Source organism: Rhipicephalus microplus, chromosome 8, assembly GCF_043290135.1.
Source record: "Rhipicephalus microplus isolate Deutch F79 chromosome 8, USDA_Rmic, whole genome shotgun sequence".
Lineage (NCBI taxonomy): Eukaryota > Metazoa > Arthropoda > Arachnida > Ixodida > Ixodidae > Rhipicephalus > Rhipicephalus microplus.
This window is the reverse complement of record NC_134707.1, coordinates 29,762,637-29,789,439: the sequence shown is the minus strand read 5'-3', so window position 1 is coordinate 29,789,439 and position 26,803 is coordinate 29,762,637. Positions and strand designations below refer to the sequence as shown.

Below are 26,803 nucleotides of genomic sequence, written 5' to 3'. Positions count from 1 at the left end.
TGGTTGTTCATAATCGCAAAAATAACAGCGCCAAAAACGACGCTCGAAGAAAAAAAGGCAAACGACAACCGACTTCCAACTGTTTGTCTCTGAGTGTTCATCCCTCTTTTTCTTGCATTCCTATTTTTACGAAAGTAGTTACGAAATGCGAAGAAAAACGGAAAGCAAAACAATCGAGCCGCAATAAGCAAAGAATGGCCGATGTGCTCGTTGGGTGATATGTGAACGCGTCCATGCTTTCAAGTGACGGTCGAGCACAATTAACACCCTTTCTTGTATCATAGGTAATGCAGCGCACTACAGCTACCTGGACGATACGTATTCACACATTGAATCTTCTTATTGAACTGCGTTGGGAAGAAGCGTTCTGAAGTTCATGAAGAATTCATTTGTATTCACGTGCGCGCTGAGATGCTTAAAATTTTTTTTGCAAAATCACTTGTGAGATTTGTTTAACTGAGGCTCTAGCATAGCGTTTTGTTGAGATATTTAGAAAGTTCATTGTGTTTAAATGACATACAAATGGCGCAGTTCACATTTTTGCGCACGTCAACGTCTAGTCTTCGTATGGCACGCACACGGTCCCCGTACTGAAACGCCTGTTAAGCCCAACATTGCAGAGGTGAAATTGTTTTTTTTTTCTTTTTGCACATGAATTTTCATGTTTACCTTTTCATCTGCAAAATAATTTAAATTCTTTACCCCGAAGTTCACATAAAGTGCTCTTCTGTTACATTTGCCTTGCGTCAAGGGTTCAACGCAGTCACCTGATTCTTGTGTATTCACACTTTCTGAGCCTACATGTGTACCACAGCGGTGAACACTTTTGCTTTGGTTTCGTTATGGCTCTTCCAGAACTAGGCAGAAATTAGGTTAGCGTATATTAGGTGGCTGTGGACCTTTGTCCAGCTGCCTCTTTCGGAGAGCAGCTTTTACCTGCAGCTGTCCTTCATCAACCAATTGATGAAGTATAAAACATAACAACAACAACAACAACAACAATAATAATAATAATAATAGTAATAATAATAACAATAATAATAGTAATAATAATATCGACGTATTCCTTCATGGTTAGGAACGTGTTGAGTTGACACAATGAGATAAACGGAACGACAGATCTCAGGTTCTTTGCAGCGCGTTTGGAATTGTCCAATTTTCTAAGGGAGAACTGAAGATTGTTAATTTAGTTTTATTGAAGATCGATGTCCTGGTTTGAACGTAGTGCGAGTGTTGAAAGATGGTGACTCACTTCAAACGTTTCACCCCTGCGGAAGCGACACATACTCGCCCTGCAGTAACGCGGTGGGCAGGACCGCGGAAGATGCGGGTCTATGATGATTTCAGCCGTAGACGTTGTCAAGCTGTCAAGGTAGAGGTCAAAGTCTACAAGATCTGCGAAGACATGCAGTAAAATGTTATAAATGAAATGTCCTCTGATATGAGCGTCCATATTATGAGATCGTGTTCATCTTAATTCGTCGTGACCGTTTCACGCACTACTCTGTATAAAATGGTACACTCTGTCAAGTTGAATGCTGTAAGATAGCTGTGGTTTAAACGCAGTCTCACTAGCCCTACAAGAAAGGAGAAAAAGGGTTACGACTGTGATGATGCATGCGTTTTCATAAACATGATTGTGAATTAGTGTAGTGAGGAGCACATCTGCTGTGTCATACTAAGTGAATTTTAAATTTTTAATGCACGAAGCGAAATGGAACCCTACCAATATTGAAGAAATGCACCCTGGCATGATCACAGCAGCACGCTAAGCAGGCAATTCAATTGTAATGTTTCTCTAGAGCTAGGAAGCAATATCATAAGGATTGTGAAGGGCACAAATGGCAAAGCTGTTGACCTCCCGGACAGTGTATTCATACGCAGCCTGAGATTATCCTGTGCTCCAACATGCAAGAATTTTATACACGAGTCAAACATCCTATATCAAAACCTTACGTTACAATTGTTTTTCTATTGAACACTTCAACAATAAACACGGCAATGTTGTGTGAGAGCATGCCACAAAACACCTACCTCCTTCTTCAGAATACAGAAACAATGCTTCACCACGTGAAACACGTCTATGTGGTCCATTTCTCTGAGTGCGTAGAATTACACTGGTGTTTACGCAGGCTGGCAGATGTGAACAAGTAACATTTGTGACGTAAGGCTCTAGAACGGTTGTCCCAACACATGAACCAATACGCTGCGTTTTAAAGATCGAATGTTCGTGAGGTTCATAGGTGACCTCGAGATTGTACTTGTCGAAGCAGCCAGTTGGCCGGTTCCAGCGCAGCACAAATGTGTCATTAGCCACTTTAATTGTCGGCAGCACTTCTGGCATATCTGCAAATAAAAATGGTTTTGACAGAGCAATTATATTTTATGTGGTTTCTCTTACTAACCTCTAACAAACAGCATGGACGAAGAAGGCAGTGGTTGACAAGCGGCTCAAGCAAAGCACTTTAGCAAGGTTCTAGCAAAACAATTAAGTGAAGTAATGTCTTGAGCGTTTATCGCAAGACTTCAGTAACACATCATTTATCAGCCTGCTTCATCGGCACTGCATAGCAAATTCCTATCCCAATGAACTTCAATTTTTCCTATTTGGCACAACAGCGTAAACAAGCTCGGTGGTTCCAACTTTCTGTTTCGGCGTCAGTTTCCTTGATTTTGAGTGATAGTTAAGCGTTGCCAATGATAATTAGAAACATGTGCAAACAAAGAAAAACCCGCACACTGCATAATGTAGGCGACTCTACGGTCCTCCTGTAGAGAATTTCTTTGAGTGGAGGGTACCAGCTCACCGACATTTTATTGATTGCACTTTTCTGAGCAAGATTTACAAGAGCGGCTGTGAGGACGCCTGAACCCGGCTATAGTTTATTACCTGCGTGATATTCCAGTACAACTTGAACCGTTTACGACCTACAAGCACCAGGACGACTTGCACTGACACGTCTGAAACCTGCTCTGCTGCGCCTTTCGCTATCCTCACTCCAGATTGTACTGCCATGGAGGCGCCCCAAGTGGGCGCTGTAAATTAGGGCAATTGAAATGATGACAACACAAAGACGATGAGAACAAGAACTTATACTCGCCAGTTTTCTTTTCTACATTGTCATTTTATGTGTGCGGATTTGTCTCAAGCACTTATGCGTGACCAACTAATTTAGAGAATTCATCTCAATCTTCAGTAACTCTGAACCTCGATGTTCTCCATTCTCACCGGAATCCAATCCAGTCTGCGAAAATGCAGTGAAACGATCATATTTTTGTGCTTTACAACCATCTTCATTGAAATCGCACTTCTCGTGAATTACTTCCGGGCCTACGCAACAGCTGCTGACCTATTCCAGAGGCTTTTTATACAAGTATTCTTAACCAATATTTCGAAATGCCTGCAATGCTACTGATATTTATACCCAGACTATTGCTGGTACCAATGTCGGTGTGATAGTTCTGCTACAGTAACGTAATTTATAATAAAGAAAATGTACCCTAAGGTTTTAGTAGCAGTAGTGATATTAGTAAGGAAGTTTTACTTACAGTAAGCACATGATAGAACTCACTGCAGGGGCAAGGGATAAAGGCAAACAGTCTGACAACGGGCTCTGCCCCTCCGCAGTTCATGCTAAGCTTCGACATGACCGCAGCAAAAAAAAAAGGAATTTTTAAGATAAATACATTTGTTTCAAGAGAAACAGACAAAAAGATGCTATCAAGTGCAGACTAGCATTTATAAACGTAGAAAAGAAAATGTTCACAGAACACATTTCAAGAGTTCTAAGTCACTCTCGCCGACATACACAACCGAGTGTAATTAACAAAAAGCTGAAAAACTGAGCAACGCGAAATGCACACGGATGCACAGATATTACATTGTACATTACTACCACTTCAGGACAAGGGCCGAGGCGCCAGTGCTTTATTGAGGTTTAATGCTGCAGTTACATGCTATTACGGTGAGGCAGTCGTAACGGCTGCTAGGAGGCGCATAAAATGAATGAGGTTTCTACTCAGAAAGGGATATGAGCATGCAGTACGACCATGCTGTAGAAAAGAGCATTAAATAAAAGTAGTAATACGCATTTAGAGTTAAACAAAGTTACCGATGGAAATATTCTGAATGCAAAGATAGTTCGAAAATTACTATTATGCAAAAGTATCGCATACTTTTCTAGTACTATAATTTGTGATATCTCTCTTTCTTTTCTGCCTGATTCGTTTGCGTATGCTAAGTGAAAATACTACTATGCCGCACATATATTGTGAACCTCTTGTAATGATTGTATCAGTATTGAGAAATATACTAGCTAAAACACATTGCAGACCATATTAGAAATAAAAAAGTAGAAAAATTAAGCCAGAAAATATGAAACTGAACCGCTACACAGCTTTCCTTTTTTGGTCACTAGCTGGTTATTACTGCAATATAAAATTCAGCAGCTCAGCATCACAAGGAGACAGACGTAGGAGCGCATAGAAGTACCTTTTTTGTGCATGACGATGTCGTGCAGGGAAACACCAGATGAAGTAAGCTCGAGTGGTCCTTTTCTCTGGGTACGTACGGTGATTTTCACGTTGCAAGCTTCTATTTTCGTGCACGTGATGCTAGTGTGTTGCACATCAACAGTGATTCCATCTGCACAGGAGCCCACACTGAGGCCTCCAACACCACTGCTTCCACCGTTTTCTTCAGTGACTTCGACTATGTAGCCGTCAAAGCAGCCCTCCGGTCGTTGCCAGGAAACAGTTATGGAATCCTTGTCCATCTGTCAATTTCAGCTGCCTCACTTCAGGAAGATCTGCGCAGTGTTGGGAGAAAATTGATTTATTCTGTCGCTGCCCCGCCGCGGTGGTCTAGTGGCTAAGGTACTCGGCTGCTGACCCGCAGGTCGCGGGATCGAATCCCCGCTGCGGCGGCTGCATTTTCGATGGAAGTGGAAAGGCTGTAGGCCCGTGTGATCAGATTTGTGTGCACAGTAAAGAGCCCTAGGTGGTCGAAATTTCAATAGCCCTCCACTACAAGCGTCTCTCACAATCATATGGGGGTTTTGGGAGGTTAAACCCCACATATCAATCAATACTTGGTCGCTAAGCAGGTCCGCGTGCATGTCTCTAGAGGCGCCTCATTGTAGCCCGTAACTAAAGCTATATACGTGACATGCGATACGCAAAGAGTGAATTTTGCAGACGACAGCCTCGAATGCGTCATTTGACAAATGAATTGTTAGTTCGAGCATCATCATGAAAACTGATGCTAAAATGCTCATTCTTGATGACATGGTGATGTCACGTGATCCAAACGTCATAGATCGGCAAAACATGTGTAGTCACATGATGACGTCGTTATACGCCATCACACGACTGCCTCCGTCCTGTTTTTTTTTATTTCCAAACTTTGTCGCCTTTACACCATTTACTGTCGGCGTTAGTGCTCGGCGGCTTTAGTATGCTTTCGTAAGGCTAGCGATATGGCGTGAGCGTGTCCTTTAAAACTCATCGCTCCACGCGTTGCGATGCGCGTGCACTTATTGCTTGATTGAGGTGGTTTTGTACGTTTCGGGCTCGCTTTCAAGTTGCAAAGAGCGCGAAGGTCACCTTGCTCACTGCGATGGTCGCGTTTGCGAACGGAGCACTGCTGAGACATTCTACAGCAAGGAACTGTGGCAGTTGTTAGTTCGCTCCCACCAGTTTACTTAGATTTCTGTGTAAGGGAAACAATCTTTGGTGGTCAAATTTTTCGGAGCCTTTTACTGCGGTGTCTCTCATAATTATATCGTGGTTTAGGAACATTAAACCTTAAACAATATTGCCAGTTTGCACTCCTGTGCCTAATTCTGTCCTCGTTTCCTGCATTCTTCTTTTTGAAAAGACTAGGAAGCTACTACTAGTGATCACGGGTCACAAAACATCTGGTTCTATACTTACACACGAGTTATCAACAAAAAGTGTGACTAACCAGTTTGTTTGATTTTTCAGTTAGTGCGATCACACCTGTTTGAAGGATTTGGATACTCTACATTTTAGGAAATTGGAAATTACGTTCAAGTCTTCTTGGGCGCATATGCACGAGGTGACGGTTTAGGTACTTGGACACCCTTCTTTTGCTCATATGCTGATATAACATGGCTGTTTTAGGAATACCTCACGCATCCTCCTAGTTTACTGTGGAACTAAAGCAGCTATTGATGTTGCCCTTAATTACGCACAAGACAGATTAACTTCTTGGAAAGTTGTCACTCGTGGGGCACCAGGCAGACTGACTCAAAAAGGTGCTAACAGAGTCCTTTACGCAGAAAAACACAATGTGCTGCCATAATTTTCTATCGTGGGTGTCCCTCACTGCCCACTGCATGTCTTCGCACATGAGAATGGCCACCTAGTTGTTGTTTTTTTCACGCAGTTGTTGGCATCATCACATCATCATACAATCGCATGCCTCGAAACAGCCACAAAGCGTGCATCGTTGATGCAGGCGCATTTTATTAGTCGAAACGCGCGCTCTGTCTTGTGAGTTATATGTGACGAAAGCGCCGTGAGGGGGCACAGATCTTCGGCTAAACAAGCACCCCATCCACCGTTGTCGCGCACGCGACGTCACGACACGCAACGGCCGCAAGGTGACGCGCCGCAGAGCAAAGCAGGTCGCTCGCGCGCATCATACACAGACGTGGCCGCGCCTGTACATGCCATGTGCTCGTGGTGCTTTGGCGGATTCAGTTGTTTTCCTTTTATTAGGAAAACAACTAAATCCGTCATGCACAAACTGCAGTCAACTAGTCAAGCAATGCATAACACATCGTCTACGAAAAAGCGTGCATCGATTCCTTATATTCGAAATATAAGCGAAGCCCTAGCCCGTCTATTCAGAAAACGTGGTGTACAGATCGCGCATGTTCCAGCAAGCAAGCTTAAGGCTGAGTTGCTAAATGTGAAGGATCCTCTCCCTCGGCAACACTTTCCTGGTGTAGTCTACAAGATACCATGCGCCGATTGCGAATCGGTGTACATTGGCACGAGTGGAAATTACTGCAGACGTCTGATGCAACACAAGAATGACGTCACCAAGGGCCACACAGTGACAAATGCACTCGCAGAGCATGCCGAGAAGACGGGCCACGAGATAAGCTGGGACAACGCACGCATCATGGCCACGGAGAAGAATTTTACAACCATACTGAACCTCGAATCACTAATCATTCAGACGACAAGTAACACAATCAATAGATCATCTGGCACACTAAATCACGTGTACTCCCGGACTTTGCGTCATGCGCTCCACATTACATAAGAACCTGTTGCTCAGCCGTCATCCCATTGTGAACAAGGGATCTGCACGGGTCCCGAAACGTCTTTGTTTTTATTTGAAATTGGTCAGTGACCTGTTCTTTCAACAATTTCGCTATCTTCACATTTACCATATTTGGTATTACGTGACGTTATTGGATGGTGAACGTATGTGACTGATGCAAATACGAAAATAAGCGCATGCATGTCATGTGAGAACATGGCCACATGCCATCCTCATGATAAACTAGCGGCCGTTTTGCCAGCTTCACATGTACCGAATTTTCTAATAATGACGCGAACGGACGACGATGTATGTGACACGTCGAAACATCATCATGACATGCGTGTCATGTAAATGTCTACACGCTACGCTTATAGTGCTCTGGCGGTCGTATCGCTTGATTCATATATACCAAACTTGGAGTTATGTGACATGAATGAATGACTAACATATATGACTGGTGCTAACAAGATACCGATTGCATGCCTATCTTGTAAGAGCATGACTACATATCAGACACATTGTGCGCTCGCGGTCATTGCACTGGCTTCACATTTACCAAAGTTGATACTATGTGACGTGAATGGACGACGAGGGTAAGTGGCACATCCAAACATGATAATAATGATACGCGTGTAATGTAAAACATGGCCACATGCTACGCTCATAGTGCGATCGCGGCCGTTTCACCAGCTTCACATATACAAAATTTGAGTGTTACGTGACATGCATGAAAGAAAAACACAAATGTCAGGTGCCTACATGATAATCATGACATGTAAGTCGTGGACAGCATAATTCACATGCCTACCACTGCTTGTGCTGGTAGTGCAAGCGTTATTGGTGCGGTCGCTACGTGACTATAAACCATATACTTGCATTTTGTCTAAATACCTGAGTGCGCATAGCATTTCTACTTCTGTTTACTGTGTCCAACATTCATGCGCCTCGTGAGGTTGACCTGATTTTCAGGTGACATATCAATATTCCTCATTCGTGCTTCGCATATCATTAATTCCTACAGTACGTAGGATCTGCTATCTTTTTTTAAAACTTCATATTTCTATCTCCTTTTATCTTTGTCTTCTAATAACCTAATGTCCCTAATCTATTGTTTCCTTCTGAGCTCTTGTTTTCTTAAATAACTACGGAGACTTTTCACCACCGTACCCTTACCATGAGCTTGCCTGCAACATAAGGTTGTCTATTTGTTCGTTGTTTTCATTGTTTTTCAAGGGAAATAATTCTTTGATGTTTCTTTATAATGTCTATTCAAGCCCGTTTTTTGCGTGGAGACTAGACATGTGAAATACAGTTTCTTTTCTAATTTTTTGTTCTGTTTTTTTTTGGTACCACTAATCGTTAGCGTCATTTGCGCTGCTATACAAGTCGAGTGGCTCAAGCTGATTGACTTTTTTCGCTTGGTGTCCCACAACATTTAGTTTTAAGCAAATCAATAAAAGAATATGAAAATAAATGAAGTTTTTGCCGCAGTGACTGATGACTTCTTTAATTCCGTTAAGGATTGATCTCCTTTTCAAGAACTTTTGCACAAGTTTAGTAATGAAGCTCTGAAGAAATTTATTAGCAATAATCTCTAATAGCAATAATCTCCACAATCTCCATTACTACGAAAGCATCCATAGAGATGTAATGCGCAGAAAAAGGATTTTATTCTAAGTATACTCAATGTGCACACGTGATGATCCGGAATGGTTATCCACGAGCTTTTCTGTAAGACATGAATATTAGAAAATTAAGCGCAATGTCTTACACTCGGAACAACCCACCTCATTTTCTGTATAAGGCACATGTCCTAATTCACATCCAGCTTCTTATTACTATGACATGTTTAGCACTCCTACCTTTCCATGTAAGCGCGAATAACGCATTGTTAAGGCCACTACCTTCGTCTTGACGCACTTGCTATCACAATAAAGCGTCCCTAATAATTTCAGCTGTTTGAGTTCTAAACAATTACGTGAAACCATGAAAAATTATTATGCGATCTCGTGACAGCGCAAAAAACCAATGCCAGGCTTACGGGCTGGCAAAAAAATAGCAATAAGAGAACAAGACGTGCCAGAGCAGCATATTGCACAGTTTGTCAGAATATTGCCTACTGAACTTTTACACAACCAGCAACTGTCTCATTCCGATCCAATATTAGAATGAGAAAAGTATACCCTACCTCTTCCTGGCACGAAGATACCTCTGAGCGTTGCCCCAGGGGATGTCAGACCTGAGGGACCCTTGCTTTGTGTGTGTACTGTGATGCTCGCGTTCACACATGCCTTGAACTTGTCGCAGGTGATTGGGTTCTGATCTCGATGAATTATGTCAATTTGGAATCTCTCTCTCTCTCACACAAACAAACAAACAAACACACACACACACACACACACACACACACACACACATATATATATATATATATATATATATATATATATATATATATATATATATATATATATATATATATATATATATATATGCGTGGTTTATTTTGACGTTTCAGCCTACAGTCTGGCCTTCACCAGGATACCTGATGAAGGTCAGACTCTAGGCCGAAACATCGAAACAAACCACGTTGTGACCACTTACGGAACATCTGCTTGACTACTTGCAACGCTACGGCCACTCAGCCACCATGCCTGCCTCTAATATATATATACAACAACAGCTGAAGCCTACGGGCAATGAAGTCAAAGAATGCACATGGGTAGGCAGGTTAGGGCGACGTTATTTATGTTTCCTCAATTCTTTCAGATTTCACTTCAATGAACAAAATAATACAAGAAAGAAGTTACACTTTCCGTCGAATAGATGAACCTCCAACTTTGAACTCATGATATATATATATATATATATATATATATATATATATATATCATGAGTTCAATGTTACTCTGAGTGCTACTCGGAGAGGGGTATGAGCATGCAGGTCGACCATACTGTAGATGGAAGTAATAAATAAGGGTAAAAATGCTCACTTATACTAAAATCTAATATTTTACATGCAAAGATAGTTCCGGAACGACTGATATGGAAATGGCAAACATAAATTTATGGTGTTAATATTTTTTATATCCGTCTTCTTTTTTATCGCACGTCTAGTTTGCGCAAGCAAATGGACAACGGTGCAATTGTGCACTCAAGATTAGAACCTCTTGTACAAAAAATACTTTAGGAAGACAAATAGTAGAAAATGAAGCCCTAAAGCATTAAACTGAACAGCTGCACAGCTTTCCTTCTACTTCTTTGGACATTAGGTGTTTATTAGTGAATTATAAAAATCAAAACCTTTGCATTGCCAGGAAGTGCACATAGGGCGTATAAAAGTACCTTTTTTGTACATGACAATGTTGTTCAGGGTGACACCAGGTGAAGTAAACTCCAGTTGTCCTTTTCTATGCGTACGTATGGTGATTTTCACGTTGCAAGCTTCTATTTTCCTGCACGTGATGCTCGTGTGCTCAGCGTCAACAGTGATACCACCCGCACAGGAGCCCGCACTCAGGCCTCCAACACCACTGCTTCCGCTGCTTTCTTCAGCGACTTCCACTATGTAGCTTTCAAAGCAGCCCTCCGGTCGTTGCCAGGAAACAGTTATGGAATCCTTGTCCATCTCTGTCAATTTCAGCTGCCTCACTTCAGGAAGATCTGCACAGCGTGTTCAAGAAAAAATGATTTAGTAAACAGGTTCATTTGCATAACCTGTAATTTACGTTCCCGTTACCTAGACACCTGCTGCGAACCCCTTGAAGGGGCCTTATTGTAAGAGGCAACTTTAGCCACATACCTGCCGTGTTATAATACGCAGTAAGTGAATTTTGAAGACGAGAGCGTCAAATGCGCCATTTAAAAAAATTTTCATTTGTACCGTCAAGAAAGGAGTTGCGAAAATCGCCATTCTCGATGACATCACCATGTCACATAGTCCTAACGACAAAGATCGGTAAAACTTGCCAAGTCACACGATTACGTCATTATACGTTGTCCATGACTGCCTCCGTCATGTTTTTTACTAACTTCGTCCTATTTTCTTATCTATTTTTTACATAACTTGTTATTTTGGCGAAAGTGGCTTATATAGTTAGGTCAACACTAGAGTAATAATTATTGATTTGCTATCCTAGACATAAAAGCTTTTTTCATCGCCTAACCTATCGCGTGTCTTTGTATCATTCCTACACGGACCGCCACACCATGGTTCATATCTGCACACACAAGTGTCATTTCTTGAAACTGAAATAAATTTTCGTTCGCAAAGATACATGCACTGAATTCGCTGTAGGTGCTAGTTTTATGAAGCCTTTCCTTAGAACAGAAATTCCGAGTGACAGAGAAACACTAATTTTGATTTGCTCATAGTTTGTTAAAGTTTGAGCACGCTTTGCTGAAATTTAATTTTTGCTTTACAAGTAAAGAACCGAACTGGCCTAATCACTAGCAACAACCCAGTCAAAATGGAATGCCGTACTTCGCAGCAGTGAACGATTGTGTTATTCTAAAATGGTGGCATACATTGCATTGCTTGTCTTCTTGATCAAGAAATTGCTAAAATGTATCCAATCATTTTGTAGCTGAAACACAAGAACTTATATTAGTGTTTTGCCACGTTGAACAGCATAATCTTGCTTGCGGCAGCCTAACATGAATGCCAACGACTTACTCGCTCATCATTTTTTGCTCAGGTACATTATGAAACGCATGTATGAAGCAATCAGCCAAGGCCAACAGTCTTTTACATAAAATACTTATGCAGTGTGCCACAGAAATCCTGTTCCAGTGGTCACAAAACCATTATGCTCTACCAGCATCTCCGGTCTGCTGGACACCAAAGACTTTGCCTTCGGGAGCCAAAACCAGCAGCACAATCTCCCACAGCTTTCCAGTCTGAAGATTTGGTCCTGTCGGAGCACCTTCACACAGGCAAAGTTACTGCAAAACATGGTGTTTTTTGCACTTCTATTCAGCTAATATACGGTGCCTAGTTTACACAGTGCTTTTCGCGAAATTCGCAGAAATGTCTCAAGCCTTCCAGAATTTCAACCTCCTGGTAGGCTTGTCAGCTCGAAAGCGGAACAATCGAGATTGTTGTTGAACTAGCGCCGACACCACAGATCACACTCGAGCATTCGATACCGATTGTGTAAATCCTGCCCCACATAAAAAATAAGGTTATCGAAGGACGACGCTCTCTTCGTTATTAGTGTACAGCGTATATCACTTGTAGCTTGACCTCTCGTTTACCGCGAGCAGAGCTTCGCCCATACAAAAACTTTTGAGTTAAACCCATCTTCTTTCACAGAAGAGGCTTGTGACAGTATTGTGATCAGAATCCGTTTGTTCTCGCCAATGTTGGCATTTGGCCACATAATTTTTTTAATAATGAAGATTATAGGTCACCCGTTTTTGAGAGGTATTGATTTGAAAGAAATTACATGTTACATCCTCCTCCTGATTATAGGTGCGCCGCCGAGAAATGGGCCCTACATAATAGGTAATTGCCAGTAATCTATTGTCAACCATCCTGTCCTCTATAGAGTATTTGGGTGGCCTTGCACTGTCTTCAGGTTCAGAATTTTTTAAAAATCCTTACACATCACCTGGTTTCCCGTTATTTCTGGTATCCACAAACCATTCACCATGCGCTGATTACTTAACTTGTCTTTATTATGTGGTGAAATGTTTAGCGGTATCATTTTGTTATCAAGAAGATCGTAGACATCAAAACGTTGCATTCTTTGGGATGTAGAGATTACGTTGGCGCAATCGAGTCACAGTCTAGTTTTGTGGATTTTTTTTTTACATTCATAGCGACGTCTTCAATGGTCACATTTTAGGTTTTCTCAATCATCCAAGTTTTTCGTAATACCTTTTAAACGCAGAAGTTATGTCATGAAATAGAAGATACGACAGCACATGAACCGTGTCATGTTCAAAATATGTATACAATACATGAAGGACCCATGCACGCCCTGCCGCGAATGCGTAGTGTCTCAATCTGCGTCCTCTATCCTTTTTTTTCTACAATATTAGCACAAGGTACCCTATTGACAGTAAGACAAGTGTATAGGATATCAACCACATAACTTCTACTAAAAACACGCTAGCGAAGTTAGAAGTATCAATATTGCCATACTCGCTTTTGCTTTGCCAGTTGTGACGCAGATAGATTCTTCACGTTGGCAGTATGTTTACCTGACTAGAATAGTTATTATACTTGCAATATTTTCCCTTGTTTAGTTTCGAAAAGTTTTCGTGACAATTTAGACGTTCATATTCGCATTGTACAATGGATTCCTTAGTCGAAATTGCTACTTCTTGTGAGGTGTTTCAACTAGAGTCCAGCGCGCTAGACTATGTTAAATTGCTATTATGCTGAACTGATCCTTTTCGGCATTTTTTTCCTGCTGGCTTTGGTGACTGCGTTTGTGTAGCAGGGCACGAGTTAGTCTTCATGAATGCTCTTTCAGGCAAGCTTTCATTACTGCTAAAGCGCCTCTGAATAGGCCACACCTGCACTGACCTCTTTAGAGGTTACCACGTCAAAGAAATAAGGAGCTTACATTCTAATAAATGTTCTGGCTTTTTATGTAAACTCTATCACCGTGCATCACACTTAAGGTATCGCTAGCTTACCGCAAGAATTTCAATACCAGTCTCAGCTGTTCCACTGTGCCGCTTTGTAAACGCAGCAATATGTGCATAGTATCATGAAGACACTATACAACACAGGCCTCACTCTGTGATAACGAAGGAAATGAGAATGCACCGCAGCACACTATCTTTTCGACGTCTTCGATGAAAGAGAAGCATAGAGAGGCAGCGTATTTGCTTAACTACGTGGCACAGTACAAAGGATTCCAAAAATGAATGCACGTGAAACAGCATGACTTTCAGTTCCCGTATTACTGTATAACTTTTGCTGTTCCATCACCTTTCGCACAATATTCAAGATAATTCTTTCCAGTCATAATGTGATATGTAAACTAGAACTCCTACGCATTGGTAATTACATTTCCAGTGTGTCGTTTCAAAACAGGTATTTAGAAGTTCAGGGGCAAAGTACATGAGTCTATTTCCAATTGCCTCCTCAAAGGTTCAGTGCCTGCTCAAGGCGCTTACCGAAGTTTTTTTGTTGGGCAGGCAAATATAATGAGAACGCTCAATGCTTACACCCTGACATCACAATGGATGACACTATTCTTGCTGTTGAGCTGGTCAGCAGCGAAACTTGGGCTAACGAAAAATTGTTACAGTTTCTTCACAAAGGAAAAGTGACTAATGCGATTGCAACAAATTAAAAGTGTCGGCGAAGTAACACTATCAACATACTCTTAAATGTGAACTCGCGCTTCTCAAGGAAACGCTGATGCAACATAACGTGAGCGATGCAATGGCTGCGGTGATCGTCAGACGTTGCACAATACGCCACCATATGTTATCACATGGCACAATATCCACGTAGACTGTAACCGCTCTTTGTTGAAATTCCAGCATAACTTGAAAATTGCGTCCTAAGTTTTGTCTTTGTCCAAAAAGTCTCTAACGGAACATATTTCATCGGCGAAGTCAGTTTAATGAAAGATAGAAAGTGATGATGATGGATGGTGTTCCGGTGGCCGTCGCATAGATTAATCGACTAATTGTTTTCAGGTAAGGCAATCACTACCACCGTTGCGATCGTAAAACAGCGCAACAAGACAGGGCAGAAAACCAAGATGCTCACATACACAGCGCTGACTAACAGTTGAGTTTATAGACGGGACCAACTTAGTAACGTATATACGCTATATCGATGCACACGTTGCTTGGCGAAAATTCAGTTTTAAAATAGCATACGTGTTGGATTCAGGCGCAAATCTACACTGCCCTTCGTCATTGCTAATATGTCATAAGACGGTTTATTGTTTGCTGGCAACAATGGTGGCCCATTTGCTTATAACTTTCTGCCTCACTGAAGGCATTGTAATGGGTCCCGTGATGAAACTGTGCATTTTGCGATCAATCAGCCCCCTTGCCCATTATCCAGTTGATGAAGATGAGCTGGCGAATAAACAAAATATGAGCACATTTGGTTTGCTCGTGAAAATTGCATGAAGGTTGAGGTTCGTGCGATGGCATGAACTCTTTCTTTGGTGAAAGGTAACAGGTGCGCTTTAGCATCGGGAATAGCTGTACTTCTTTAGGTCATGTAAATTGGGTGCGCGTTGCAATCGATGGTTCATTTGAGCTTGATAAATACGGTACAGACGGGATCAGTTCAACTACTTGTACCGTCTTGGCGGGCTTTTTCACGCTTGATGCGCGGCCCCTGTATCGCCAACAATCAGCGTTGCAGCTGTAATCATCTCAGCAATCTCGAACAAGTCATTTTCAGTGAATATTCTTCAGAGCAGTGCAGAATTTTCATGTACGATCCCATTTCACCCGAGCCAGCCAGCAACAATGAACTACTCTCATGTGATAGAATGATTTCTATGAAGTGATGTATTGAGAAGTAGCACTGTACCTTTTCCTGGGAGAAAAATACCTCTCAACGTTGTTCCAGGGAATGTGAGCTGTGAGGCAGTCTCGACATGCGCGTGCACTGTGAAAGTTACGTTGGCACATGCCTTAAATTTGTCGCAGGTGATCTGAGTTTGACTGCGGTGTACGACAGTGCCATTAGCACAAGAACCCACTCGATGGGGTGTAAGCATGTCGCTTTCATCGCCAATGTACAACACCTCCACCCAGTAGTAGTCGAAGCTCACGGCTGGTTTGGTCCAGGAGACGGTGAAGTAATCAGGCCCAACATATATTAGAGTAACGTTCGCCACTTTAGGCACCACTGAAAAAAAGAAAAAAACGTACTCTTACATAGCGTTTATATAGTGGATTACTGCAGAACAACAAATCAATTAGGACAGGTTTATTCAACAGTTCAGTGAACTATATATGCTAATTTTGAGGCAATTCATACAACGTATGCTTAAAATCATACGTTTAATTGAATTGAGTTGAGTTTATTTGGTAACAAGGTTGCGAAAACACCAGGCGAAAAAGCTGCAATGAGCTGCTTGAGAGGAACCTGGTTACCGCTGTAGAAGTTTTAACTTTAGTATCACCTGCGTTATTTGTATGACAATTTAAAAAAAATTTCATTAGGAATGAGGGACTAGTCTGCTAAAACTACGTTAATCACGTCAGTGCTGCATCTAAATATCTAAGAATTAATCCCTCCAAATGAATTGTGCGATGAAAGTGAACAGCTTTTGGCGGCAATATTGAAGGCCTTGAAACTCACGTGACATTCTGATGGGCAGTCATTAAAAAATGAATGAGGAGCATGATGTAATATCCAAGCAGAGCATGCGGAACAAGAGGAGATTGGCGTCAAATATGGTTGGCTTGTGGACGCTAGCCATGTGCGCTCGTCAGTTTTTGCTTTATCTTGAAAGATGGACAAAATGAAAATGTGAATTGGGAGCATAATGGGAACCGTGACATAAAAATTAGGAGGCCGCAGCTGCCGAGGTGGTTGGCTGTTGGACGCTACGCGGACTCCCTTCAATTTGTTTTCTATGTTTGCTTACTTTCAATTACATTCTTTATTTCTCGCTATATTGCGCTATTCTTCATGGAAATGATGAAATATTCATCAGTTCGGTCGCCCTGCTTGACCCAATATACATTCGAATAGCAGGTAATGAGGATTAGGTGTGTGTGTCTTCGTGTTATTATCTTGCGACCTATTTCTTTGCGCTATCATTGTTATCGAAATATGCCGTACATACACGCTCGCTTTGGGAAGGGGTTACATATTTTCCTGTGTGGACGCATCACAAGAACTACGGATAGGTACGGAGCTTGCTGGCAGAGTGTCACCGGTATTCCAGACGTAAGGGCTTGCTCACTATCGACTTTGTTTATTCAACTCGGCAGTGCCATGATAAATGAGTACCTACGTAAATGCATATTTTACAAACAAAGCTAGTTCTGTTCCAGGGATGGTGACGCTACGGGAACCACAGATAACATATGAGTTGAGAGTGTTTAAATGTGTACCGTTAGTTGGCAGCATAGCAGAGTAGGACAGACTATTAGCTGTGTTGACAAAGTGAGAAATTCGGTGGCGTAGATTGAAAAGTGTTTGCGCAGAACAGAGTAGGTCGGTAAAAATTGGACGGGGCATTTGCTCTATAATGGACATTGAAAAGGTTAAAAGTAATGCTGACGAAAAAAGAATGAATCACTATTATGTCAAGTGTTTCTGCATTCTGCGCCCTCCCTCAGACACGAGATCACTCATATATAGAAGAAACGTACATCCTCACCAAATGTAATGTTTGTAAGTTTTCGCACCAGTGGCCGACTGCTTAATGTTTGTGATCCACATCTTGCCCTTGCTGTCACCAGCACGCAAAGTTCGCTGTTGACGTAGTTATTGATGTCCAGCCATTCTTCAAGCGTGTGGCTTTCGGAGCAAGCATGCATGTTTTCTCCTCGTTCACATGAAGTAAACTTCTCGCATTTCTTTATGGTGTATCCGTGGAATCTTCCATGCACTTTAACAGGAGGTTCCCAATGGAGACGCGTAGTTGTGGGGGATATCTCAACCATTGTTAGGTTTGACGGAGAATCGGGATCTGAAACATTGACAACACATTTGATTAGATATCACTTGTTTTTCATTGGTGAGATGAAACTCGACAGCTCTTGTCAGCTAGGCAAAATTTATAGAACAAATTCATCTTCTACTCAAGAAGCATTCGAAAAGCCAAATTTTGTTTGCGGCGATTAACGAAAAGTGGTTTCGACGTGGAACTTATAGATCTTTACTATTATTGTACACCACATTTCCTCTCGCGGTTAATCTTGTCTAAACCATCTGCTTTCTGATAATGCTACCTTATCGGCTATGTTATACCATTCGTATGATATACTGCTGTAACAATTCGTATACCAAAGCGAGTTTCTTCAGACGTATGTATATGTCGCTGTGCCTCGGAATGCAATTTTTCGGTAAAGTTATGATGGTCGGTATCACTTCGCAGTAAGCCATATTTTCTGTCCAGTTAGTTGAACTCTCGCCTAGCAACAACATTTAAGACATGCAAAGCAAATAATCGGTACGGGTATAAGTACGATAAGCGTAAGAACAAAAGTAAAGCAAATATTATCTATCTAGAGGATGAGCAAGTGCGGTCTTGCTTCTACATCAACAAGTTCAGCTTTCATTAACGCAGACGCATCAAGCTTTATGTCTGTTACATTTGCGTCTGCCAATAGTGGTGTTTCTTCGAATTTTATATTTAGCACACACTATTGTGAATGCTAACCAAGCGCGACGTGTTCATTTTTTTTTCTGAGTCTGAGCACGGTCGTTCAGCAAGGACGAATCCAAAAATTATGCACGTCCGCTGCGCTGGACATGACGAATTTGCACCACAAAAGCAAAAGCAAAGGCATTTACCTTGACCGGGTACAAATATGCCTTCTACTCCACTCACGAGCCTTGCGTGATCGGGCGGCCCGTGGCTGTACGCGAAAATCTCCAAGTTCACATGTGTGCAACCTTCGAAGTCCCCACAAGAAGTTACGGTTTCGTTGCGAGCATACTTGCTGATTCCACAAGACCCCAAATTTGCACGGTACGTTCGGCCATTGGCGTCGAGTTTATCCTCAGTCATTTCCAGCTTGTAGAAATCGAATTGGTATTCCGGTCGTGACCACGAAGTAGTGATTGATGTGCCCATGATCGATCGAACAGTGACTTTGACAATATCTGTAAAATGAGAAGTCACGTGAGATGATATTGTAAAGTAAACCACGAAATTCAGCCTACTTTTGATTCAGCAAACATAACTAGTTGAAAGTGAGTGTCCATAGCCGTGAAATTGCAAAAGCCGATGTGTCTTTTCAACTGCACGGGCACTAAAATTATTCAGAATTAACGAATGAGGAAGGCAATACAAGTATAGAGGATGTTATTTTCTAAGACACGTTGCCGGGCTTGTTGGTTGGGGTGCATCATTTATAGGGGTACAACACACCACGACAAGGACACAAAAAGAGAGACGCACACACACACAGCGCTAGCAAGATGTAAAATTGAAGAAAGCAAAGTGGATGAAAAAATAAATTGCCGCAGGCTGGGACTAAAACTGTGACCTTCAAGCAACAAATTCGATGCTGTACCAAGTGAGGTACCACGGCGGTTATCGTACTGTCCAAATTTTGCTGTGCATATGTGCATTTTTTCAAAACCTCGGAGTGTTTGTCAGCCCCACTAGTCTCTATGACGGCCACTTCCCACTCTTTTTCTGTGTGCTGGTGAAACGAATCACATGACCTTTTTACGTACCAATTCAATCATCTTGAATATATATATATATATATATATATATATATATATATATATATATATATATATATAGTTACAAACTTCGAGAATAGTGCAGTATAGGAAACAACACAATAAAATATTTATTTAATCCTAACAGTTTCGGCTGGTGGACCAGCCTTCTTCGGAGGATGTAAGTGAAATGACACACACTTTGTGAAAGACACGGTAAAATGACACACACAATTTCACTTACATCCTCCGAAGAAGGCTGGTCCACCAGCCGAAACTGTTATGATTAAATAAATATTTTATTGTTTTGTTTCCTATACCGCACTATTCTCGAAGTTTATAACTTTTATTACGGTAGCCGGAAGAAACTCTGATAATCTATTTTATATATATATATATATATATATATATATATATATATATATATATATATATATATATATGTGTGTGTGTGTGTGTGTGTGTGCGTGTGTGTGTGTGGGTGTGTGGGTGTGTGGGTGTGTGTGTGTGTGTGTGTGTGTGTGTGTGTGACGTACGTTATGTATATTGGAAGACGTGGCCTGGCTAAAACGCCATACTTTTATTCCATAACACTTCTGCCTTCTTGGCTTTTACTAACCATCACTCCCTTCGCATATCACGTGATTTTTTCTCCCTCGAAAAAGCGCTTTTTCTTGTTTTTACGTTGGAACTTACGAACAAGAAAGAGTAAACAACGAGTGACTTAAAACACTAAACCGAAAATCCAAGCAAAGTTCCGTGTCCCAGCGGAGTTAGGAGAACTGGCAAAGACTTGAGGTGAGAGTGGAGCTGTCCGGTGACTTCGGGAACAGCTCTGGCAGGCGAGGCTGGCTGTTGTGGCCTTGATAACATGTCCATGTTTTACACGTGGGCACTGATGATAGCTTGGTTCACAGATAAGTCACAGCTGACAAAGTGGAACGCGCTAAAACATCGGAAGTGTGTAGAATGCTGTAAGCACTGAATTTCTTGCCGTGAGTTGCACACAGGATGTGCTTTCGGTTTCCGTGCTCTTACGAGATTGACGAGATGATGTCGGACTACTTGCAGCAGGCATGGGGGGGGGGGGGAGGATTTCTCGTGACTTTAGATATTTCCTGCAGCATTGCTGGTAGAGCCTCAATGCAGTTTCGATCTCTCGTTCATTGTTCCTTTATGCAAAAAAAAAAACTTAAATATTGAATTTGTCTGTGCTACAAAGCCTTGCTTCAGGACGTCGTTATATCAGTTGTGATGGAGGTTTTGATGAAGTTCTCATTGGCTGTGGTGCTTGTCAGAAGATCGGTTGTAGTCATTGAGGTTCGCCAACTTGCCTTTGCTGACTCTGCTCGTGGTATTCAAGAGATTGATGTAGTAGAGCCCCTTCAATAACAGGACGACCACTCTTTTACCCAAGTTGACGTGTCCTGTGGATCGTTTTTTATGGTGAGTTGCTTGTCGGGCATAATGGGTAGTGCGTTAAAAGCAAGCTCTTCAGAGCTTCCTTTTAATATATATATATATATATATATATATATATATATATATATATATATATATATATATATATATATATATATATATATATATTTGAACAGCTCTGACGAAGGCAGGCCCGCCTGCCGAAACGTTGGAAGTAATTAACATTTTCACACGTTTGTCCGTCGTTTCTCAACGCATATATGTATACACGTTCTTTAAGTGTGCATGATAGCAAGAAGTGGTAGTTGTAGATGTGTAGGTGGGGTGAAAATTTTTATATTGCTAGCAGTGGTGCAATGTGCTCGTATGTGACGGCCTAACAGCGGTGTACAATTGTACTATGCTTTTATTGATGTGATGTCTGGTGTGGCGTGTGACTGTGTGTCAGTGTTTGGTACAGCAAATAAGCTAGGAAAAATTCTCCGTGGAATGGGCAATTCCAGCTTAGAGTGCTATCGGTCACGTTGAACAAAAATACCGAAGAATACGTCCCGTTCCTAGGAAAATTCACCGTGCAGTTTATCAAGGCCCGAAATCCACGCCCAGCCTTAGCCAAGTTGCAGGCTTCCTGCCCACTCTTCAATGTTTTCACTGGTTAACAGCGATGTGATGCTAGACATGCCTCACTTCGCCGCACGAGAAGGGTAGGGGACCTTTACTGATTTAGCATTTGTACGTTAATAGGGTCACTTTTAGTGTAAGCGATACCTAGGCGATGATTATTCTATTTGATTGTGCTTTGTTTTGGAGTCATCATATTAGTAATCTTTCTGCAGCATGTTCAAGAGGGCATCTTATGGGGTGACACTTTATGGAATAAAGTCAACTGCGCTATAGATCATTTTTTAACCTCTGAAAGAACTAACAGGCTACAGAGAATTTCAGTACCAAGGGCGCTATGAAGGATTGCCCGAACTTGGCAAAACTCGTTATCAGCTCGGAATCTGACGATGATCTGGCAACACTTTATTTTGAAGGAGCCAAGATTGCGAAAATGTCCAATCCACCCCTCAGTGCGCTACGTTTCATTGGCTAAGATTAAACCAGGCATCGGGGCAAGGATGGTCGACAAAGCTGGAAGATGTTTTCCAACCGCCGGCATATTTTTTGTAGTTTTTTTAAACCGAGTAAAGAAGTGCACCCATTCAATAAAAGTGTCAGAAATGTTTTGCGATCAATTGTTTAGAGGCACAGAGTACTGAAAATATTTTTGAAGTTCTTAGTCCTGCACCAAGTCTGTTTTTTCATAATCAGCACTGCGGCCTCTGAGATTATTTCCGGTGGAGCATATGACATTACGACCGAAGCTGAAACCCGAGGCCACGTGTTAATCATCATGGTCGGCTTGCACATTCTAGCGTGCTGCTCGGCCGGTGCGTGCCTTCTCCGTCGTCTTCATCGCCTGCCGTAGCTCCCAAAAACGTGCGCCCGGCTAATTAGCTATTTGGCTCGGCAGTGTACTTGGCTAGCTTGGTCAAAACATACTATGACAAAGGTAATCACAACCAGCTCGTGGTTAGGCCGAGGTAACTACGCCACATCTTAAGAAGACCATGCTAAGAAAGCCATATAAAGCTAGGACCAGGTAAACAAACTCATGCTAGTTGACAAGCTAACCTAATTATGCCAATTAACTCGAAGGTAATCAAGAGTCCGCTAAAGTAAAGCCGTGTTAAATAGCCCCTGCTAATAGTATAATAATTAGTATCGTACTAATAAAGATAAATTTATCACCTCCACATTGATCATGACTTCTTTATTGGCACCCGAATTATTTTTTTAATTGAAACCATATCAACGAAGACAAAAATTGTCAAGTGTAATGGTCAATAAGCCTTAGGGAATTCCTATATTATTTATGAAACAAGGCTAATGTGGTCTTGACTTCGAGGCCGAACAAGCAGTTCAGTAGACGACCGGCTTAAAAGCTTAAGATGATATGTGGGGTTTCACTTCCCAAAACCACCATATCATTATGAGAGACGCCGTAGTGGAGGGCTCCGGAAATTTTGACCACATAGGGTTTTTTCACGTGCGCCTAAATCTGAGCACATGGGCCTACAGCATTTTCACCTCCGTTGAAAATGCAGCCGCTGCAGCCTGGATTCGACCTCTCGACTTGCGGGTCAGCAGCCGAGTACCTTAGCCACCATAGCGGGGTGACTTGAAAAGCTGTAAGAAGCTAGATTATCACAAGCTCCTCAATGGCATCGGCCTTGCACAAGTAGTACAAGCTAGCAAAATTATTTTTATGCAAATAGTCTGCTGCTTAGCGTCGACATAATAAAAAGCTAGACAGTCACACAAGACCCATGACAGCCACGAGTTGAATTGGGGCCTTCTCAGAAGCAACGAGTTTGTATCCGAGTTCAGGCGATAATCAGATTATGGACAGATGCCCGCGGCCAAGATGGCATCCGCCCACATCGTTTGCTTTCGCCGAAAAGCGATTCTCACGCCAAGAGGCACAATTAATCTGTGAGCTTCATTGCGCAAACTAAGTGTACAATCACGCAAAAGTAAAAGAGATATCATCACGTGGCTAAGATGTCTCGCATTTATTTCACCGTGCTCACAACGTATCCATTCTTTGCCATGTTGCCGTCATAATGCGAGCGTCTCTGGCCACAACCTGTCCTTATATTTATCTGCAATTTTGGATATAAGCAAAATGAGCAGCACAAAAAAATCGTCTTGTGCACCTTTGCTGCCTTTGAGAGTGAAAATTTCTTTGCTGCAGGTGGAACGAAAGAACCTGCCCGAAAGAGAACAAACTCCCACCATACACACATACACACACACACCATACATTGGTTGTCGGCTCCGTAAACGGCGTTGCACCGGACCCGAACGAGTCGGCCCACACAGCAGCGCGCGCACTCCCTGACCGCACTGCTCTCGACCTGAGCGACGGCTCCAGTGCCGACGACGTGGGACACAAAGACACACCTACTACACACAACGAGATTACCAAGTATTACTACATGGCGAGGCGGGCATTCCCGATGACACATTCAGAACTCAATAGAGCACAGGCCGTCTCGTTGAGCTTACTTCAAGCCCATTCGTACCCGTCGTTAGCATTTATCCTCACAAATTCCCCGATGCCGCCTGCGCCGCTTGCGGGCAGAACGCTACATTAGCATGCGTGCTCTGTGAGTGCGGGTCGCTTGGACCGACTTATAGCAAACCCGAGTGAGATGCGCTTCTGCACAGCCCAGAACTTCAGGACCAAATCCTGGCCATCCAGTGTGCCCGCAACAGGGCCATCAGGCTTGACCTGCCGGACCCCACGTGGGAGCGGCCGAGTGACGCGTGGCAACCTCACCGTCGGCACTGGACCATAATAAAGTTGTTCTCACTCACTCACTCACATGCGTTATTAACACCATGCGCGTTCTTGTACCCATTTTTATCAACTCTGCTATCACGCGCTTCACGCGGTCTTGTCGTCATGGTCGCCGTAGAGCGAGCTCCGAGCCAGCGCGTCTGCTCGAGAAGCTCAGATTATTCTGCATAGAAAACTAAGTTACCAGTGTGCCCCGCCCAAGCGAAAGCCATAGGAAGCATCCAGCCTCGTGGCGTAATGCCTCGGTGCTTCGTTACCAAGCCCCTTAATTTTGTTTATCTGTCCATTTTATCTTCATTGCGTTAGAGCTCCAAAGACATAACACAGATTACTGCGATTAAGGTGGCAATGGCTGTTGGAAGAGGTGCCAGCACATCTTGAATTAGCCAAAAATATTTGAGTATGAAATCGATTAATGTCTACTCACCACTTTCACCATCCTGTTCATTCTCTGCTGAAGTCTGTAAACAAAGGGGGCGCATATTGAACGAGGTAAGACTCACATTATGTGCCTACATTTTGACAGGGTAGTGTGATATTAGACTTCAAGAATATTACATGCACATATAAATCAGCCTTATAAAAGCTAACTAATGTAAAAGCTGAATAATATAAACGCTAAATAATATAAAAGCTAACTGAGCCTGCCGGATGGGATTCGGTATCTTGACCTAAGCGTTCTCCTGCTTTTCGGTCATCTAATTATGGCTCCCACCCAAAGTTTATCTTAGTTACTTTGTTCTCCTTAGAGATACAAAGCACCAAAGTTTGCTCTATGCTAATCAATCAATCGTGTCTGAACAACGGACGTATCTGGACCATCGTGTCTAAATGGAATAGTTTCAAGATATTTCCTGCGCACCCATGCACTTTTGTTCAACTAATTTTAACAAATACTTGTCATCGGAATCATCTTAAGTCAAGTTCACCCTATTTTGTCTAGACTTGGCGAAGACCGTTTTCCATGATCCCCGGTTCACCCTTTCCGGGTTCAGCTGTATTCATCGGACGCATGCGAGCTCATGTTTTCAGTCTAGCCGACCTTTTGTGACCCATGGCTTTGCTCGTTTTTTAGTGTCGACGCCCTTAAATAAGCCTCGCTTTTTTGTTCTTCGCTGTAAGTCACGCTACTAAATTAATGTTCGTTTTTGTTCTCAATATAACCTAGAATGTCGGCTACTCATGTTTGTTTTCAAGTACACTCTCACTTTTTACTACACGCTAAACAACACATTTCATAATCCTGAATCTATAAGTGCATGTGTTTGCATACCCTTTGAGATTACAATTAACAATATACAATTACAATATCCAAACATACAATTAGTGCACTTCACTTGTTCACAATGAAGGAGACCATGAATGCATAGCCAACACAATCGATTAAGTATCTCAATCTTTTTAAGTATTACTCTATTGAGCTAGCTACTAATGCCACCATATTAAATTTCCGTAGGTATGCTTACCTCGAATACTTGTCCAAACAATGAGAGTAGGAGTGCAAAGACCACCGTGGAGCAGTCCGTATGTCGGAATAAATCAGCAACCATCATGAGCGATGACTTGTAGCAGAAACTATGCGGCGTCTTTTGCCCGAGTAACGATTTGACGCTGTACGTAGCTTCAAGAGCAACGCGTTTGCCAAGACTTGGGCAACTCTTTTTCTATCTCGTTATCGCAGGGCATTTCCGCGGCCGCATGGTTCACAGTATCCGGTTCAGCGCTGGTGAAATCCCCCGGCAGAGATCTCTAAGCAAGGATTCATACCGGACTGATTGTTGCGGTATCTGCCGCCGGATCTGCTCACCACGAGATAAGTGAAACACTAGTCGAGGAACTTGAGGAAAAATTGCAGTAAGCCCCGACTCACTTGTCATAGCGCGGTGCACTTGACAAGTGCACCGCACTATGACAAGTGCAAGGGTGGTATCCCACAATTTGCACTTCTCCGCCACCAGATCTCGTAAATGAAGTAGCAGTTTTGGCACAATGACCAATCTTGTCGCTTTCTTGCAGACCTGCCTAAAGTAGACCTATTCGCTGGTCCAAAAGTCATTAGATGTGACACACCAGTGTGTTGATTTCCGGTGGTGGGTACGTATGTGGCACGTGATTCATCGGCTAGGCAGAGGAGTCTCGTAGAGGATGGGAGAGTTTGATATAAAACTTTCTGTGAGAGAAATTTCTCCTATTCATTTTTAAAGTATCCATTTCACTTAAATGGCGAATAATTATAATGCGATAGCAACCAGTCCTAATGTTAAACGAAGTAAAGCTTCCTAGCTACTAACTTCTTTTTATTCGATCTCACGTATCTACAAGA

At 42.3% G+C, this 26,803-nt stretch overlaps 1 protein-coding gene across 3 annotated transcripts; it reads right to left on the bottom strand.

Annotated features, from left to right (window-relative positions):
• Positions 1-2,682: 2,682 nt before the first annotated feature.
• LOC119187291 (tenascin-R-like) lies at positions 2,683-26,177 on the bottom strand. Of its 3 annotated transcripts, none has more exons than XM_075871416.1 (8): positions 25,947-26,162; positions 24,908-24,941; positions 18,768-19,079; positions 17,629-17,940; positions 15,822-16,142; positions 10,646-10,963; positions 4,493-4,808; positions 2,687-3,639 (listed from the first exon to the last, which is right to left on the bottom strand). In XM_075871416.1, the coding sequence occupies exons 1-7, from the start codon at positions 26,031-26,033 to the stop codon at positions 4,723-4,725; spliced, it is 1,470 nt and encodes a 489-aa protein (XP_075727531.1). In that variant the 5' UTR covers positions 26,034-26,162; the 3' UTR covers positions 2,687-3,639; positions 4,493-4,722. The 3 variants fall into 3 exon arrangements, with proteins under 3 accessions (XP_037273726.2, XP_075727531.1, XP_075727532.1); XM_075871417.1 differs by having other exon boundaries at positions 2,687-3,634; XM_037417829.2 differs by lacking the exon at positions 15,822-16,142 and having other exon boundaries at positions 2,683-3,639; positions 25,947-26,177.
• Positions 26,178-26,803: the final 626 nt, after the last annotated feature.

Excerpts from the sequence above, each read along its gene's own strand:
- LOC119187291 (XM_075871416.1), bottom strand. The coding sequence starts at position 26,033 with ATGATGGTTGCTGATTTATTCCGACATACGGACTGCTCCACGGTGGTC. Across the intron at positions 24,942-25,946 it reads TGTTTGGACAAGTATTCGAG|ACTTCAGCAGAGAATGAACA; the intron begins GTAAGCATACCT and ends CTTTGTTTACAG. Across the intron at positions 16,143-17,628 it reads ACTTACAAACATTACATTTG|TGGTGCCTAAAGTGGCGAAC; the intron begins GTGAGGATGTAC and ends TCTTTTTTTCAG.